This window comes from Halyomorpha halys, unplaced genomic scaffold (genome assembly GCF_000696795.3).
Source record: "Halyomorpha halys isolate HHAL.00 unplaced genomic scaffold, Hhal_1.1 Scaffold868.1, whole genome shotgun sequence".
NCBI lineage: Eukaryota > Metazoa > Arthropoda > Insecta > Hemiptera > Pentatomidae > Halyomorpha > Halyomorpha halys.
In genome coordinates, this window is record NW_027108945.1 from 637,550 (window position 1) to 657,021 (window position 19,472).

The following is a 19,472-nucleotide window of genomic DNA, read 5'->3' on the forward strand; positions in this document are numbered from 1 at the left end:
ACAAGAACTTCCTTTGCCAATCAACATTTTTTTGTTCCTTCTGATGAATACTAATGTTGCAACTTATCTTATTTCAGTCAAAAATAAAACTCCCTGCTCTTCTTACCAGGCTTACCATATGAGCCTAAACCATCTGCGATATTTAAATTACTAGGGAGAATTTATAGTCTTATCATACTGTACTTAAAGAAAGTTTAGCAAAAAGAGTGAATTATGAATTAGTTTTTACCAAAAGATGATAATATTTTTCAACAAATGGGATCAAATGTTGGTAGTTATTAATTACTTCCATGGATTTTAATTATCATTAATTATACTTTTAGTATTTCATTCCTAAATTTCAATTAAAAAGTAATAATTTATTTCACTTTGTTGGCTAATTAAAGTAACTGTGGCAGAACTTTTACATAACTAAAAGATTCCTATCAATAATATATCCTCTACCTTTGAAAAACTTTTTAGGATTATTATACTCAGTTATAAAAGAACCGATGTTGTTTAGTATTAGTCATTATATTAATATTCTTGCAGCAAAGTGCTTAATTTCTATGAATAAATGAATAAACATATATTGTGAATAAATAAAATATTATTTTGGATCTACATAGGGTTCAAAGAAAGCAACATTTGTAACAACATACAGCTTATATTTTTATAAGTATAAATAGCACAATCACAAATTGATTATTCAAACAACATTTTTATCAACATAAAAGTAAATACTCCATATTCTAAACTATTACTTTTATTTTACCTGAATTACATTTGTTACTATTGAATGACATCAGGTTGAAATATTAAATTTTTGAATTGGTAGTTTAAGATTGCATTACATTTTAATCCACCAATTTAATAAAGGATAGAATGACGATTCAATTAGAATGAACAAGCAAAGTACAAATATTTTTGCAGTATGAAAAATGTTGGTATTAACAGAATTATGAAGAACAGAGATCTCTAGTATATTAGTTAAATCAAGTTAGTTTCAACCAAATTATCTTTGGTTAAAAATTGTTATTTTTTTAATATTATATTTACAGATTCATCATAGATTTAAAAATTTTCTTTCTTATGACTAATAAGCAAATAAACAAGTTCCAAAGTGTGGTATATTTGCCAGTACATATGGGTAGTATTGTTCCAAAAATATTAAAAGTGCATTAATTAAATAGTAAGTTATATATGCATTAAAAGTATAGGATAGAATAAACAGATATAGGATATAACTGTACAATAATTAAGGATAAATCCTATCAAAATTAAAGAAACATTTAAGAACAGTTCCCTAATTGAAATGCATATTCCTAATTTAGTCTTAACTTACACAATATCATATATGTATTGCTTTGAGAAATTTAGCACAAGAGAATGACAAAAAATTCAGATATACAGCAATGTACAAGCATATTTACTTAAAAATCAATATCTACAATACAGAGTATAGTAACATTATGAAAGCCTTAACATCACATAATAAGAAATATCTTAAAAATGCATTAAATATAATAGTAAGTATAGATGATTTCAGTTGCATGTTTTCTGATAAGATTAAAATGCCAAAATTCTCATTTAGCATATGTTAAAATAAATTCAAAGCATCTTAATTAAGACTACAGTATTTGAATGCAAAAAAAAAATTAAAATAAACATTGTACATGAAATAATTTTCAAATCAGTAATTTTTCATGAACATTCGTTAAAAAAAAAACTATATGCCTCAACATTCTATGAAGGGACTAGTTCCAAAGGTGGCTGGCTACCCACGCTCAAGTATACTAGATCATTTGTAATTATGATAGTGAGAGGTCATCCTCACAGCATAATATTTTTGACACACCCACTACTTCTGTACCTTTAACTATCCAGTTCTCGTGAAGATAAAAAATCTTCGTTCGCATGAAAAAAAAATGAATTTTTATTTAATTTTAGGGCAGGACTACAAGAGATTTTCCTAATATATATATGAGTAAAATATTTTGGGAATTTATTAGTCTAGTTTATAGTTAGAAAAGAACTCAAAGTCATCAAAAAACTTATAATGCCTGATAAAAAATTTATGTTCCAATATTGAATTAATAATTAGTTTGTAATAGATATTTAAAATAATAATACTAATGAAATAATGTTATGTTTATAAAGTTCTTCTTTGAAATAAAAACAATATTGCTAAAATAAAACTTATTATTGACTGTGTGTAATTAATACAAGGAAGACATTACTGGTCCGAGTGCAGTCAAAAATCAACTCATATAATACAAGAATTATTAATTCATAGCTAACATTTTGCCCAACTTTGTAGGCTTCATCAGGGCTTTCTTCTATTCTCTGACTTTCTTCCTAAGCAACAGTCCAGCAAAGTGGAGGAAAATGTTGGCTCTAAATAAATAGATTTTGTACTATATGAGTTGATTCTTGACCCTGCCCGGAATATCTTCCATTTATTAAAATAAAACTTAATAGATAGACAACTAATGTCTTTGAAAAATTATAGTAGGGAACTTTGAGTTTTGAGAGAGTAGCTCATCAAAAAATAAAAAAAGAAGTTGGTTGGTAAAGAAAACAAAACTATAGTTACAGACAATCAGGTAAGACTGATTACTATAAGTTGACCTGTGTCATGGCAAAAACAATGGAAAGGCTTTGTCTCCTTCAATATATTTTGAGCTTATTTTTGATAACTGAATGGTAAATACATTTGTAAATAAATAATATTATATTGATTTAATAAAATAAAATAAACTGGGTATAGGTATATGATTTAGATAGAATTATATATTTGGTATATAGGTGTTTTTCTTTCTTTCATAGTATAAACATAAATAAATTAATGACTACAGTGAAACAGAGAAGATTAAGATACTTTTTAAGTTTTTTTTTTCTTTTCTCAATACCTTTTACTTATTGAATAAAAGCTATATATTTCATCCTAAATGGAATACTTAATAAATTATTCACATTTATGCTTGAGCTTTCCTTTTTACTACAAACCAACATTTATATTACAATATATATGTATAATATCGAATTATATTACATGACCAACAAATATATATTTAGTTTAGAGGAGAATAAACAGTATATATATGTGCAAAAAGTCAATTCGACAGCTTCAGAAATGCCAAGAATAATGAGCTGATAAAAGTAAATGACAGGAAAACCTCGCTTATTGGTTACCAGCTTGTCCAATTGATTGATTGTTCGTTAGAAAGGAAGAGTAGTTTATTTCAATATTAAAACTTATTTTTCCATTAATTTTTGGGTAACATATGAAGTTAGTTTCTTCCATGGTATAGGTAGAATGTAACAATCAAAAATTACATTGACCTCATATATATGTATATATAATTGTTTCACAGAAATTATGAGAGAAAATCAAAAAATATGTATAAATGAGGAGAAGATGGTTGGGGTGTAGTCAGAAAAAAACACAATAAGTAAATTCACTGATCGCATCCCCAACCATCTTTTCCTTATTTATGTATAGCCATGGTCAACTATGAACTCATCATTAACAAAAAAATACAAGTCTGAAATAATTCACTTTAATTCAACATTTACACAAATATCTATTAAAGAATAATTATGAATTTCAATGTTTAACTTTAATTCATAAGCAGGAGAACCTTCAATAGATTAAAAATGTTTTTCAGAAAATCTGAATTTGTAGTGCAAAACTTATTATGTATCAAATTAAATTTCTGCATATTAAATAAAGATTTTAATTAACTAATGTAGAGATTATTTACTCCACTAACATCATTAGTTTTCAACTTTTCATATAATTATAAAGCATTGTATTTTGTCTTATTTTATTTATTAAAATTGATGTACATTGTACTTTTTATTTATTTATTTATTTTTTTAATCAAATTTCATCTTCACCTTTCTTCACACTTGTTAATTGAGGTTTAACTGTCAACTGAGAAATGATAAAATGTGCAAGTGATACTAAAATGTAAATATTATGAGTGTTTCACTTCAACCTGAGTTCAAAAAAAGTCATCCATTTTTACTTACCTGCATTTATAAAAATCAATAATAGGCCAAATATTTACATATAATAAAAGTATCATATGAAAAAATATATTTATAAAGTGCCAACTTATTTGCTTAGTTTTATATATATATATATATTTTTTTTTTCATTTTTTTGTTAATTTTATTAATTTTTTTTCATATTATTAATAATGCTCATTACAATAGCAATTTAATTTGACATAAGATAACAAGGCTTTGGACTTGGGCTTTAAGGCTGGCCAGATCTAAACTGATACAATAGAAAAATTCTTTGTTAAATATTTTAAATGAGTAAATTTATTTTTTTACAATATAAAAAATATATTGATTACTGTTATTTCTTAAATCAAGTGAAATGTTTTTTATTTTAAAAATAAGGCTCTTATTGATTCGAGCCCTCTGCCCAGATTAAGCACTTTGTAAATGAAAAATTAACAACGCTATACAAGCAGACAACTGCAATGATTAATAAAATTTTCTTATAACTAAACATCTTTAAAGTTATAAAAGTTTAACTATGCTTCAAAAACTAAGCTACTTTTTTTATTATTATCTTTTGGTTTTAATTTGGACATGATTGAATAATATTACAATTTTGTTTAAGTTATCTTTAATTTACCTTGTTGACATCAATTAACTTCCAATTTCTTTAGTATAGGGATCTTAAAGAGGTAATCCTCTAGTTAACACAATTGAACTGAGGGATCAACCATAGTTTATTTTAGTTCAATTTGATTTTTTTACTTAAAATCTGATATCTTTCTTTTTTCAGGACTAACGGATCAGTGAAAAAGATGATTGCTTACTGATTACTTTCAGCACAGTCAATTTGGTTTTTTTTTTTGTTTAATTATGATTGCTAGAAACAAATGTTACTGTTCATACTGTTGTCACAAATTTTACTGTTGAAAATACTGTTCTCAGTGTCTTTAATGAAATTTAAATATTTTAATAATTTAACATGTTTAAAGATCTTGTATTTCCATCGAACATAATTTTTCTTGATATCAAATTTGAAGAATTCATTCATGAATCCTTGGTTAAAAAATTCTTTTGAGTGGATAGCAATCAGATGACAAAACTATTTTGGAAGAGAAAAGTGAGTTGCCGATAACAAAACTTATTTATTTAATGATGATGAATAAATATAATAGAAAATTCCTACCAGAGCATATATTAAGAAAAACAGCACAAAATTACCTTATACTAACTATTATAGGTTTATAATAAAAGTAGCAAAAGGATCCAAAGTAGAAATACTGAGTAAAATATAAAAACCAAATTTGTAAAAAAGATGCCTGTTTGAAGGGCATTGGATATGAGTGCAAAAATACAAACTCTACTTTATTTTGTTTGTATATGTAAATGTTTTCATTATTTTTAAAATAAATTAACTATCTTTTAATACATGTAATTTCATGGACAAAGAAATAGAAAAATATGTAAAAAAGATGATAAGGGTTGCAGTCAGCAATGATAAACGCAAATAAGTAAAACTAATTTTATTTGTGCCAAAATTTTGGCCTCAATTTCAGGCCTTCATCAGAGTTGATTCTGTAGATTCTCCACTATGATTCAGCGTAAATAGTATAAATTTTACTTATTTGTGCTTATTATTACTGACCGGGCCCCCGACCATATTTTTCTCACATTGAATGTACGGTAAAATAATTTCAATGAAGAGTAAGAACTTTTACATTGATTCAAGGTGGTGCTAAACATAAAAAAAAAACATTTAATATTATACAGATTACAAAATTAATGTAAATAGTTTTTCAAATAAAAAAAACCACTCTAAATTAGCTTTAATTTCTTAAATTATTGTATGTTGCTCAAATTACATCTCATATTTTACATACTCGAGGATCAATTTAAATTATTTTTATTATATTTTTCTACATGTTGACATCATCTGCCTTTAATTTTGTTGCTTTACACTTCACTTCATCATTCAAAATTGTAACATTATTCATTGTGTTCATAATTATAAAATAATGGAAAATCTAATTCTTCTACTCAACAACTTTTTAATTTTTAATAACATGAACAATTTAATCCTAACATTATAAAAGTGCTTTAATTATATATAATGCCTAGTAAGACACAAACAAAATTTACAAGCTATGATTGTTAAATTTCTTCTCTGCAACTTCATCAACTATGGCTAATAAACTTATTTTTAATCAGCACTGCCAGATATTAAAAGTAATTTTTCGGCAAATGTGGTTTTTAAAAGAGTGTTACCTGGCACTTGCAGAGTGGAGTATGTGATAAATTTCTGTTAAGGAAAACACATTTAATGATTGTTTAACTGTTAAGTTTCGATGAATGTTGAAATAAAAATTTAACTATACTGCTTTATTTGTAAATTTAATTATAAACAATTAGATTATGTAAAAATGTAAAAAAAGAGTAATATCAAAATTTTACTTCTGTATAAAAAAATTGAAATTTTGAGGCATATTTCATATGGAACATTTTCCTGAAATTGCTGTCAAATTCCTACTTTTCTTAAATGCCTAATTTGAAATCATCAACAAATGTGTTTGGAAGAAAAACAATAAAATACAGGTTTAAAATAATACAAGCTGCAAAAACAACTTTATATATATTTTTTCATGATAGATATGAATTTATAAATCAAACAAATTATTATTATTATTTTTTTTGTTTTTAGAAATATAGTATAACTTGTATGTCTTATCTGCAGCTTATTTTCAAAGCTATTATTGGCTGAGCTTAATAAATGTGAATTTATTAAGATATTAAATTTTCTTGAATCGATCAAGACTTTCAGTAGGTTGTTTAAGTATGTTCAAATAATTTACAATCAATTTTAATAATGATATAACTATTTAGATATTCTCAACATATAAACTATTATTGCAAACAATTAATCATAGGTAACAGAGTGGCAACAGTGTTAATAATTTAGTTAATAGTAACTGGCAATACTGATTAATCAATGGAAATCATTAAAAAAAGGTCTGACATTTTTATCTGATACATATATTTGTAAAATTATTGAATTGTTTTAGAGAAAAAATTATGGCTATATCTATTTAAAATTCAAAATTTAAATATCAGTTATTTTTAAAATTATTCAGTTTAATTTTTTTCAATCTGATTAGGGGAAATCAACAGCTGATTACTTTTTAAAAATATTAATGAACTTATTTCTTTTAAATAACAATAAAATAAAGTGTTGGTAATTCATTTAATGAATTTCCAAAAGACATTTATTCTACCAAACACTTTTCTTTTCAGTTAGAACTTAATTGTAGACCTTGTCAATGATTTCCTATCTTGTCTTAAATATTGTTACAGTTCAATTAAAAAATAATCTTAATAAGTCTTTTAAACTTTTCTCACTCTTAATATACAATTACGCAATTATAGTATTGATAATTTGACTTTTCATCAAATCTCACCTGAGCTCTCGATCTGTCCTTAAAAAAATTTTTATTATCAATAGCTAACACATGGCTTGTACTTTACAATCTTAATTTCGCAAAAACATTTGATATAATTTATAGAGGCTAAGTTATTCTAAATCTAAACACAACATAAAAGAAGAAAATTAAACTTTTGCTCATGAAGGTGTCATCGCTAAGAAATAAGTGTATAGAAAAATCCCAAGGGAACCATTCACTATTTCATCAATGAACGATCCCAGTAGGTGTGGCACCGACTGGCCAAAATGTTAACTTTCAACACAATTTCACGTCTAATTACTCCTCTCAAATGTTCTAGTCTATTTTGGAAACCTGAATAACAGTCTTTAATGGAAAAAGACTTACACCTTTTTCTTGAACGATTGAAGCGCTAAGTCAGTAAGAAATTCCTCTTATTTCATTTCAAATTTTCATTATTTAGTTGTAATATCCTTTTTTTTTTTTTTTTTTTTTAAGAATTACTACAAACCTTTACATTACATACATTAGTTTTAAAATCTTTATCTGTCCAAGAATTTAAATATATTTGAAAGCATTTCTGATATAATCATTGATATTATATTGCAATGTAAGGAATATACATTTGTGTTCCTTCAGTAATTTATAAACATAATAAAATATATTAATACTTTAAAATATAGCTGTTTATTTTCATTTTATCATTATTCAATGAATTTGAGAGTTGGACAGATATTTCAATGTTACTCTATTTTGTCTTAGTGTGGTTGGTTTTACTAGTTGAAATTTGTTTCAAAAGAAGCAAGCCCCGATGGATTATCATACTACTGATGAGCTGTTTGCTCCTGAGGCTTTGGATGCTCCATTCCACCGCCCATTGATAGTGCTTGTACTATCCTTGGGTCTGCCTTGCTTCCTTCTCGAAATTCTTCCAGGGTCAGCCTGTCATCATGATTTTTGTCCATTTGATCAAAGATCTTATCAACTCTTCTTTGTGGAGTATTTTCATCTTCAGGCTGCGGCTGCTGCCCCTGGAATAAAAAAAAAAAAAAAAATTACTATGTTGATCTTCTACATTGTTAATAATGTACAACAATCAAAGATAAAAGTAATTAAGATATTAAGGTTAGTATCATAAAGTTTGATGTTATGTCTCTGTTGAAACAAATCCGTACTGCTAGAACCCATGAAGGGTCAATGGATCTGTACTGTGTAAGGAAGGACTGTTTCTAGAACAGTGGTTTTGCAAGGAGAAAATTTGTTCAAGATCATGCGAAATACAAAGCTGGGTGAAATAAAATGACATGAAACTCAATTGGATTGAATTAACTTAGTTATGTGAGATAAACCCAGTTACACATAAAAATAATTACAAATAATACATTAATGTTAGTAGAAATGTGGCCTTAATGACAAACGTAAAATGCAATTTTAGTAGCATAAATTGAAAATAATGTTTAATCTATTGTTATACAATATAATTTATGTAAGGAATAATTAATATAATGGAATTATATATATAAAAACTTAACAGAGAGAAATCAAGAACACAATAAATAATTTTGGAATAGTTCTTTTTATATCCCAAACACCAATTTACAGAACCCTTCATTCTACTCATTCTGAGATCAGTATTATCTGGAAAGCATAAAAACATTGAAAATCCATATATATAAAGATCTAATTGAAGTTCATAAGCCTCTTCATTTGAGCTACTCACCCACTGTTAACAAAGGGTTTGCTTACAGAACATTTTTCCTTAACAATTTTTTTTGCTCAAATGGAGCATTAGTAACATTAGTGCAAAACTGAACTTAAGATACCCATATAAATAAAAAAGATACATTCACAAAATGAAAACTGTTAAAATTTGACATTGTTTGTGCCAGAACTATATGTTTTTGATAAATAATAATAAAAAAAAATCGTGGTATAGCGATAGTGAACAGCCTATTTCAAAACCAAAAATCCATTCAAAACTGAACTTACATGTTTATGTCGGATAAGCTAAATTTATTTATTGAAACCAAACCTGCAAAAAGTTGCAGTTTATTGAATTTTCTACCTATACTTGTCCTTTAAAGTCAATGTATTTTTTCGTTGTCTAAACAAAAACATAATAATTTTTTCATATTTATAATGTTATTCTTAGGTTATAATGTGTATTCTTACTTTATTTACTAATATAATAATTATTTGATTTATCAATTTAAAATGTTATTTCTAATTAATGAATCACCACAAAACATAGTTATTCCTTTTGCGAGTGGTAGCTTTGTATACAAAAAAAAATGTTTTTAATTATAAATAATTCAATCAATGAGGCCTAGAAGAATGTGATATGTGGTTCACTTAATAGGATTGTAGTTCAATTAAGTAGACCTTGACATTGGGGCTTCACCTCAAACTTTAGGTAATCTGTTTAAAACTTTCGATTATAAAACTTAGATCAATAGAATAATTTTTTCACAAGTTCTGGTAGTATGTAAAAAAAATAAAATCAAATCAGTAATATCAGTTTCGCTCAGATATCTCCAATTATAGATGTGCACCCCTTCTGCCCCGAGAGTGCTGAGGTATGCCCCAAGAGGTCTCTATAAATGTAAGTCTCAATAAATATTGCAAAACACATCTAAATGCTAATTCAATATAGGCTGTATAATGAACGCATCTAAAATGGAGCCTTTGAATTTATTGACTTTGGATAACAAATTGAATTAATTAGCATATTTCTATTAGAGTTCTGAAATGTCGTCTCTTTAAGATAGAAGGTCAATAAATCAAGAATGGTTTAATTTTAAATGCAAAGCATGATTTAGATAGCTTTGTAAATTTGTTAATGGTATTTGTTTGTGCCCCAAAGAGTCGGCCTTGTACGGCTCTACTTTCTCAAATATGTGGAGGCCTCTTTGTTCTAAATTCTGGTCTACACGTTTGCCAATTGACGCAAATCCAAAATATCTACAAATTCTTCGCAAACAAAGAAAGAAACAAACGTCGACATACACACGCTCGTGTGTTCCAGAGTGTATTCACTTATGGTGGATCTCGAACATGTATTGCCTATTACCGTCGATTAAATTATTTTATAATGAAAAATAAAACAAAATAAAGATTAGTAAAGTAAATGAAAACGTAAATATCGGCATTGAAGATATCAGATGATAAAAATATATAGATAGAATTATTAGATAATCTTTATTAAATGAAACGTTTATTCAAGTATTTTAATAAGAGACTTAATGATTTAATTACCTAGACATATAATATTCCTATAAATGTATACTTGTACAAAAATAAATGGCTAAAGTGATTGGCAAGATTTGAAACAATGTATTTATACTCAATTTTTGAATTTTAAATTACACAATCTTAAATTATTGTTATTCTTAACTATTGTTAGGAAAATTTTACGATTTATTAAAAAACGGAGAACACAAATATTTATTTGAAGGCATTTCTACAACAATATTAACTTAACACAACCGTCTGGTTGCAGCACAAGCTTGTCCAAAAGCCCTTTGTGCTCCTTTGGACTATTCCCGCCTTTACATGAGTTTGCCGATTCAATTCACAAACCGCTCTGCAAAAATGGTTCAATTCTAATTCCCGTATAATTTATTTATCACCTGTTTAATTGTAATATTTAGTCCCACTTAGATTTTATTTGTTATCTTATTGGTACTAGGTCCAGTACTATTTGTCGTCTTTACGACACCTGTAGTAACCATTGAACACCCAAAGGCAGTGGTAGGAGCCTATGCGGACGACATCGGCATCTACGCTTCCAGCATTAATGCCAAGACAGCCCTAACCCACGCTCAAGAAGCTGCTGCCACCACCACTAATGCGCTTAAAAGTATTGGGATTAGGGTGAACCCCGGCAAAACGGGCGCTATTGTGATGTCGTTCCAAAAAGGAAAGAAGCCACAGCCTACCACCTTCAAAGTGGATGAAGTCGACCTGCGAATCTCCAACTCCATTCTCTACCTGGGCGTCACACTGGATAAGTACCCCACCTTCTCCAGTCACGTTCGGGAGAGACTTAAGCTAGCCCACCAGAAGAGCTACAGGCTCTTCCATCTCCTGAAATCCACGCAACTCTCTCTAAGGCTGAAGCTGCAAATCTACAAGGCGATAATCCGCCCGACTCTGCTCTATGGTGCACCCCTGCTGCGTCACCTCTACCAAACCACGCTGCAGTGCTACAAAAGCTGCAGAGCTATCAGAATTCCGTCCACCGGCGAATCGTCCGTGGAACAACCCTACAGAGGGCCAGAAACACCACCATTCACCAGGAACTCCAGCTTCCCTCTGTGCCGGAGTATATAGGGCGAAGGCACATCAAACTTTTTGATGGGCTGAAGGCCTGTGCCAACCCGCTCTTTAGATAGACCGCCCCTCCAACAAGACCTGGGAGGTGGAAAAGCACTGTGCCCTTGGTAGACGTCCTCGCCGAGGGAAGGACTCCGGGCTCTGCAGCTTGAAGTTACCACACCACCACCACCAGCCGGAATGGTCTCTCTCAGTTCTCTGTTAGCCCCCAGTTATTATACCACCAGTGTATACCCGCCTTCAGCGGACATTGCAATTCTCTTCTTATAATGCCATGCGGCAAAACAAGATTTATTGTAATTATGTGTATATATATTATGTCTTGTATATATTTTATAAGTTGGAAATAAAGATTAGGAGTTGTAAAAAAAAATCTTATTTATGAAATATTTCTTTATAGTGAAATTTTATAAGAAATCGTTAATTTCCTAGGTGTAGTTCGGGAGAGAAAGGTGTATTTTGTCTTTCGACTAAAGTGGACATAGAGTTTTCTTTGTGGAAGTTTGCAAGCCTATAGATGTGGAACAAGGATTAATTCTGTCTACAGCTTCTTGGATTTTATTTTTATTGTTACTGACGTTCATCTAAAACACAACCTGCTAACAATCGCTAAGCCATCTGCAAACAGTAGAGGTTTGACGAAGTTGAACCCTAGATCGGCAAGTGAGAAAGGAAGGGGGTTAAGAACACAACCCTGTGGGACACCATTGAGCTGTTTATGATTTTAGAATGGATCAGAGCCAAGTCGAACTCTTTATAATTATATTTCACTTGTATACATATATCATTTCCCTATAATATGTATATATGTGTTTTACGAATATAATAATAAAGGAGGTTATGAAAATAGATCTTATTAAAAAAAAAAAGATCTTACTTCCAATTAATAGATGGTTAAGTTCATTGGTGCCTTTTTCTATTTCAGTTCGTTGTACGTTTTTCTTTATATTTTTTATTTGGCTTCAATTTTAAATAATTTCAAATTTTGTACATGTATTTATTTAGTTTATCCTTAAATCTAGATTATTTTCTTTTTATTCTTCCATGTTCAGAATGTTCCACGAAATGCCTGGTAACTAAAGTCTCTTTGTAAAGCCTCTTCAGTCATCATGTCTGTCCCACAGATCTTGATATCTCTCCTCCATTGTTTTGATATCATAATGGAATAGTTCCTCCTGTTCTTCACTGAAATAATTTATGTTGTCACAAAATCTATCCAAAAAATGTACTTTGATACCCATATTAGCTCCAAATTATTCAGAATCTTGAAGTACTTTTGCGACTATTTCGGAATATTCTCCTGATTTTTAGTTCCCCAGAAAGACCATTGATACGGTGCTTTTTCATGCTTCCAAGCCAACTGAAGTCACAGTTCGTAAAATAATTCTCGTTTACAAGATTACGGAATTGTGATCCATCAATGATGCCCTCTTCAATTTTTCCACACTGAGGCCAGGAAATGGTTTACATACATATTTAAAACATTCATAAACCTTGTCTAAAGTTTTCGTAAGTTCCAGTAAATATCGACACAGAAAATATTCACTATGAAAAGCTGGTGGTTAAGCTGATTGTGCATTAGGATAAACTCAAAAACTTTTTTATCCCCTGTATAATAATTAGGGAACCACACATTGAAAATCTGCGGAGCTCCCATTTCTCAAAATACGTTTTCAATTTGAGTATAGAAATATTGGATACTGCAATTATTGTTTCAAACATATTCAATAAAATACAGGCGGTACATGTTAGGTTATAAGTATTAATTAGCTGATGTGCATGTCTTGGAACATGGAAACAGTATTAGAGTATTGTATTAACTTTGGTGTGGCTAAATACAATTTAAAATATTTGAAAGTTTATATATAAATGAACAATGTAAAAAATAAATAAATAATATGTGAGAAGTATAAATAAGCAAAAATTACGAAAATGTATTAGATAATGAAAACGGAAATAATAACAAAAGAAAAGTAGAAAAAAAAGAAATGTCAAAGTACACTACACACTAAAAGATGTCCTCATGAAGCCCTATAAAGTGGGGCGAAACGTTGGCTCACATTAATTAGTTTAATTACTATTTGAATTTTTTTTTTACCACACCCGTACCATCTTGCTTTTATACTTTTTTTTTAATTTGTGACTTTGTATTTAAAATTTATCGTTAGCTAAGAAAAAAAGAGTTATATTATGCAATTTTTCTAAATCCCATCGTACAGCCCTTTGAAAACTCTGGGCCAAAGGATTTAGTAAATTAAAAGAGACGTAGCGATGTGTAATATGCATATTGTATATCTGGTGTGTTTATTTGATCATTTTCTACATTAGTAAATAAACCGGTGGAGTTTATGGACAATGCGCTTGAAAAAGGAGGATTAATGCCATATACGTATAATAAGAGACCCTGATATGTATCATTATTAAATTCTCGCCAGTGGGTATCATTTAGTGATTATGGAACCGAATAAAATCCCATATAAAATCAAGTCTGAGCATTTACACGGCATAATATGAATTGGGAAGACAGAGTGGCTATAGATGCAAAGATTCTACTTGATAAGAGAAACTGAAAGGCAGCAGCAAACAGTACGGAAGACAGGTGATTATTCAAGCTAAGGCAGACTTTGACTAGCTAAGTCGTAAAACCAACTGACAGTCCAGTAAAATTTCATCTAAGTCAATCTAGAGGTATTTGTAAACTAATATCTCGGTGTAAAAAATGTTTATAAAGGCGATAGTGAAAAGCTTACCACTCCCTGAGGGCTATCTCTAATACAACAATTTTTTCAACAACGTCACTGGAGATTTAACTCCTAAAAAATTCCTAGCAACTTGACTAGGTAAATTAAGAAAATTTAAAGGATTAAATTGTAAAACTTTTGATTACAAAAAGTATGTGTATATATCTTCAAATACATATCTTTGGATTTGAAAGGAAAATTATCTTCGCCCGACTATAGAGGTGCTATGTTCTAGTAGCTGATTTACTTGGGATGCCAGGATAATCGCTGAAGGCAATTATCCAAAAATTAATTAATTGATTATAAATTGAGTCCTAAAAAACTATTATTATAATTGGATTCCTTTCCAAAGGCTGTTTGTGTGTTTACCAGTTTACCAATTAAATACCTTTAAATTCATAAAATGTTCTTACCATTGATTATATAGGATAATAAAGAGTGATATATTGGGTTATATAATAGTATACAAACTACATAAAGAAACTAAGTATTTATTTACAATTGGTTATGATTAAAATGATTCAAATGATTCAGATAAAGGTTGCCATAAAATATAAATTATTACATGATTGCTTAGTAGTTAATTTATACTTATAGCTGCTGATGCCGTGGGATGTAGTGCCGTGGGTGTCTTCTGTTTCATCAGGGATGTACAGGCCTCCTAGCCTTCGTATGGTCGAAGCGCATCCTCCTCACCCTGTCTGCTGACGAGACCCTCCTCCGTCTAGCCCTTTCTGCAGAGTGTCCTCTTCTTCTCTTGTCTGGTCCTGAAGTGAAGCCTTTTCCTGCCCTTGTTACCCTACTCTTTTTCTCCCACTACTCCTTTTAGGGCGTTACCTTATTTTGAAATCTCTTATCTCATTGGTCGTAATGTCCGAAGACACCCGAGGCAGGCGTCCCCCTCCTCAGGGCCGAGGATGTATAACAAAAAATTTGGCTTCTCTAGAAAGAATCTGCCTGGTTAATTTGATTCTGGTCCCTCGTCCTAACCTATTTTCTGCTTCGATACTTAAAGGTTTGTCAATCTAATTTCCTCAGGGGCCTCTGGTAATGTGACAAACTTAATACAGATGTTTTCACATCCGAGGATGCTAAAAGCTTCCCAGAAGGATACCCTGATCAGGAGCAGATGACGAAACACCTTAATAGTATCCCGGATGTCCAAAGCTCGATACATAGCAGAGGCCAGTGCCAGTATAGTGCAGTGCATAATGTATGAATTTGAAATCTTTCTTTTTTCCTTAGTTTCTTACGTCCAGAATTAAAAAGTTTAACTAATAATACAATGTGTCAAAATATTTCAACAGCGCACCACCGGGAGTTTTTTAGTTTATTTTTTTTTTCTCTTTATGTAGGAAGAGGAAAAATAGAATTAATTAATGTTGGCGGCTGGGAAGAGATAGTAGTTGCAGACCGCAGCACCACAATACAGCAGTTGGCCAACTATATTCCAGTTTCTGAACTCCAACATTGATAAGCGAAGCACAATAAGCTGCCAGGAATAGCGGCGAAGCCGCAGCAACTAGAGGAATGTTAAGCTACACACCTTTGTCAAGGGTTCGAGTATCGGGACATATTGCTTTAGGAGGCAGTGAAAAACTCTTTAATTTCCTCTCTGCGTCAGCTGTGGCACTAAATCGGTGACGTCTACCACTAAGACCGCTACAATGATTGTAATCAGGAGATATAAAATGGCCAACTGATTAATAAATACTTCGTATATTTTTTTATCTTGGAAATATTGATATTCAGATTGGGATATTATTTAGTAAAGAGAATTTTTCAGAATCAGCGAAGAATCGTCTAGCTTTTAAGCTCACAGTTAAAATTTCGTATTTCTCAATGTAAGATGAAAAACCGGCAAAGCATAATTGTAAATTATACCTCAGAAAAGATGTTTAATTCATCGAAACCGTTTAATCATACAAGATTACATCAACCTGTTGAAATATATTTTTTTCATTCACTACTTACATAATAAAAATAGCAGTAGAAAATGTTTAATTGAAGACTTATCTCTTGAATTTATTTACGATTATTTTGGGCTTTTCGACCATTGAGGCCATTTTTGCTCTCTTCAACTGATTTATAAAAAAACAGACACTCGTTCATTATCGTAGGCACAATGAGTCAGAATGTGCAGTTAGTACCGTTAAAGGTACCCCACAAAATATGCGTTTTGGCGGTTTTCCTCTCGCCATAAAGTACTCATGTGCAACACTTGGGTGTGCTGTCTTTAGGCGGTTCATTACCATATCTTCTCTTCTTGTTAATTGCATTTTTTTTTCAATTAAGAATTATTATGATAAGCTCGAAATAAACTTAGAATTATTGGACTGCCTGTGGTCTTTAGTCGGAAAAACTCTTGGATTTACAAAAGATCAAAAATCAAGTGATCGTTCCGAAACAGGGTCTCAATTAATTTGAGAGATTCAGTTACTATATTTACTTTTTGCAATAGTATTAAGGGCGCAGTCTATCCTTACTCAAGCTGTAAATGTGTACGCATGAAATATCTAAAAAAAATAAATAAAAAATAAATACTCCAAGATAACTACCCAAAGACCAGCGCACTCCAGTTACATAATCCATTTCCTAGCAGAAGATGTTGACCCAATGGAAGACAAATGTGCCACTAATCTAACCCTCGCTGTATTACCAGCCAGCAGAGCGGGATCATTACTTCCCCCCCCCCTTCGCCGCGATGAGATGCCGCATGAAGAACATTTGTTACAGAACAGACCACCCGTTAGCTTATTGCTACAGTCGCACTGGTCTGCCTCCGCTAATGTTCCCATGTTCCACACTTCTGTTCCCCTAATCTACCGAATTAGTGAACGCCTGTTTTTGCCCTCCGGCGTCTAATTGGATGAGGATACAGAGAGAATATGAAGCAATTGCCAAATGAGAACGTCCAAGGATAGGGAAGCAAATACATTTACTTTCCAAAACATGCTAAAGTGTTTTGCCTTCTCCATGAGAAGGGGACTAAGAACTGTAAGAGCTATGAGAGGATCTGTGAGGAATTAGGAAATATTTCAATGTATCTCTATCTATTTTTGTAAAATTTCTCGACGAATTATACTATGAAAACTTGTCTAGAAATTATATGAATAATTAATTACTCTTCAGACTGAGGGTGAGGGGACTTCTGTTTTTAATCATTGTCGATTAGTCCAAGAGCTCAAGAGGAGAAAAAAAGCCAGTTATATCTCCTAAATTATTGATTACTTTAATCAGAGTATAGTTGCTAGTAAAAAAATGATGAGTCAGCCATGTATATATTAGGGGAGTAAAAATTGGTGGCTGTTGCAAAACGTTTCATTCAGAGCTCCATATCTTTAAAATTACCAGGCACACTAAAAAACCTAATAGAACATAGTTAAAAAAAATAAAGTAAATTTTCTTAAATAAGATTCCTAGAAGACCTTTTACGTTCAATAGTCCCCTAAATATACTTTTTTAAAAAGTTGCATTTCATAAAAAATGTACTGAAAATCAGTAAACAGTATAATTTATAATCAGAAATCTATATCTCAGCAACCATTTGCGTACAGAGGTCTGCCAGCACTCAAATTAAAGCTAGTTTAAGATACTATAATGTAGTCTTTGACTTATCTTCATAGGAGAAGTAATTTTTGTGATATTTGCTAAACAAATTGATTTATAGTTGTCCGGACAAAAAATAACTATAAACCACTTTACATAGTTTTCATTACAGTAATAAAAAATGGGGTGATATAACTGATTTTTTTAATACAGGGTTCTTGTACTAGATAGAGAAACGATTGGATTAGTGTTATGTAATTCTCATAATATAGAAGACATGGTTCTCTTCTTGGGTGATTGTTCCATTCTGGCGAAGAGTTACCACTTGTATTGAGGAGTGACATTTATAACGAAGGCACACCTGCTCTACCTGCTAAATTATTATCAGAATTCATATTACCATAGCAAGGTATGTCTGAACTTATCGTTAACAGATTTTAAATTTATTTTAACTTTTTCAGATTTATAACAGTTAATTTTATATATATTATTTTAAATTCGTTATGGTATTATGCTTATTTTATTATGCTATCTTACTAACCGTACATTTTATTGAAAAGTTATTTATGTATAAGGGAATCGATATTCATCACTTTTAAAATTCAGAATATTGTATAGAATAGAGTAATCGGGAAATCCTCCATACCATCTGGGATCAGATCCTAAACGCCTAAGCAATCCATTAGGACGCCTCTATACAACAATGAATGCCAGTGTGGTAGGCAAGAGACCACGTAGGAGGTCAACAAGACAGAATCAACAAAGACGCGAAAGAGCTGCATGCAGGAAACAGGAAAATCGGAAATCAAGCGGTATATGTAATATTTTGTATGATATAAAACGTTTTGTAAATTTTGGTAGATGTATAAAGTTCATATAAGTTATTCTATGAAAGCAATACAATATATGGCCAACAGATTAAATACTAGAAAAATATTGTTGTCTGACTTGCTGCCCCAATAGCATAATTAAATTATTTAAGAAACAACATGTTTTTGAAGGCAATGAATGGACTTGCGCCTAATTCAGTACTTATAAGAATATTATTGATAAGTAGTGATATCAGTGCTTCGATAATTTTCAATTAAAAGTATATTTAATATATACTTTCATATTTAAATGAAATAGTGGGATACATCAATTAATTTGACCAATGGTATTAGACCTGGGCAGAATAGCCTGTAAATATTCATTAGTTGGATAAGAGGCTGTGTATTTATAGTTATGATTGTTCTTGATGATGGCCAGGTTAGACATGGCTAAATCCTTGGACATTTGAAGGATTAATAAATAGTGTCGATACTTAGTTGGCTACTATTTATTTTAATAATAAAACCAGTCTCGAACAAGTTATTAGATTATGTATAAATTATTGTATAAACCTATTCATGAATGTTATAAAAAAATTGTATTCTTT

General features: G+C 30.3%; 1 protein-coding gene across 1 annotated transcript in view; it reads right to left on the reverse strand.

Moving 5' to 3' along the window:
* Positions 1–636: 636 nt before the first annotated feature.
* Positions 637–19,472, reverse strand: part of LOC106686751 (frequenin-2) — a gene marked incomplete at its 5' end in the record, with an annotated part of 186,989 nt that continues 168,153 nt past the window's right edge. Inside the window, 1 exon segment of the mRNA XM_014430237.2 lies at positions 637–8,461. Within this exon segment, the coding sequence (XP_014285723.2) occupies positions 8,255–8,461 (207 nt within the window).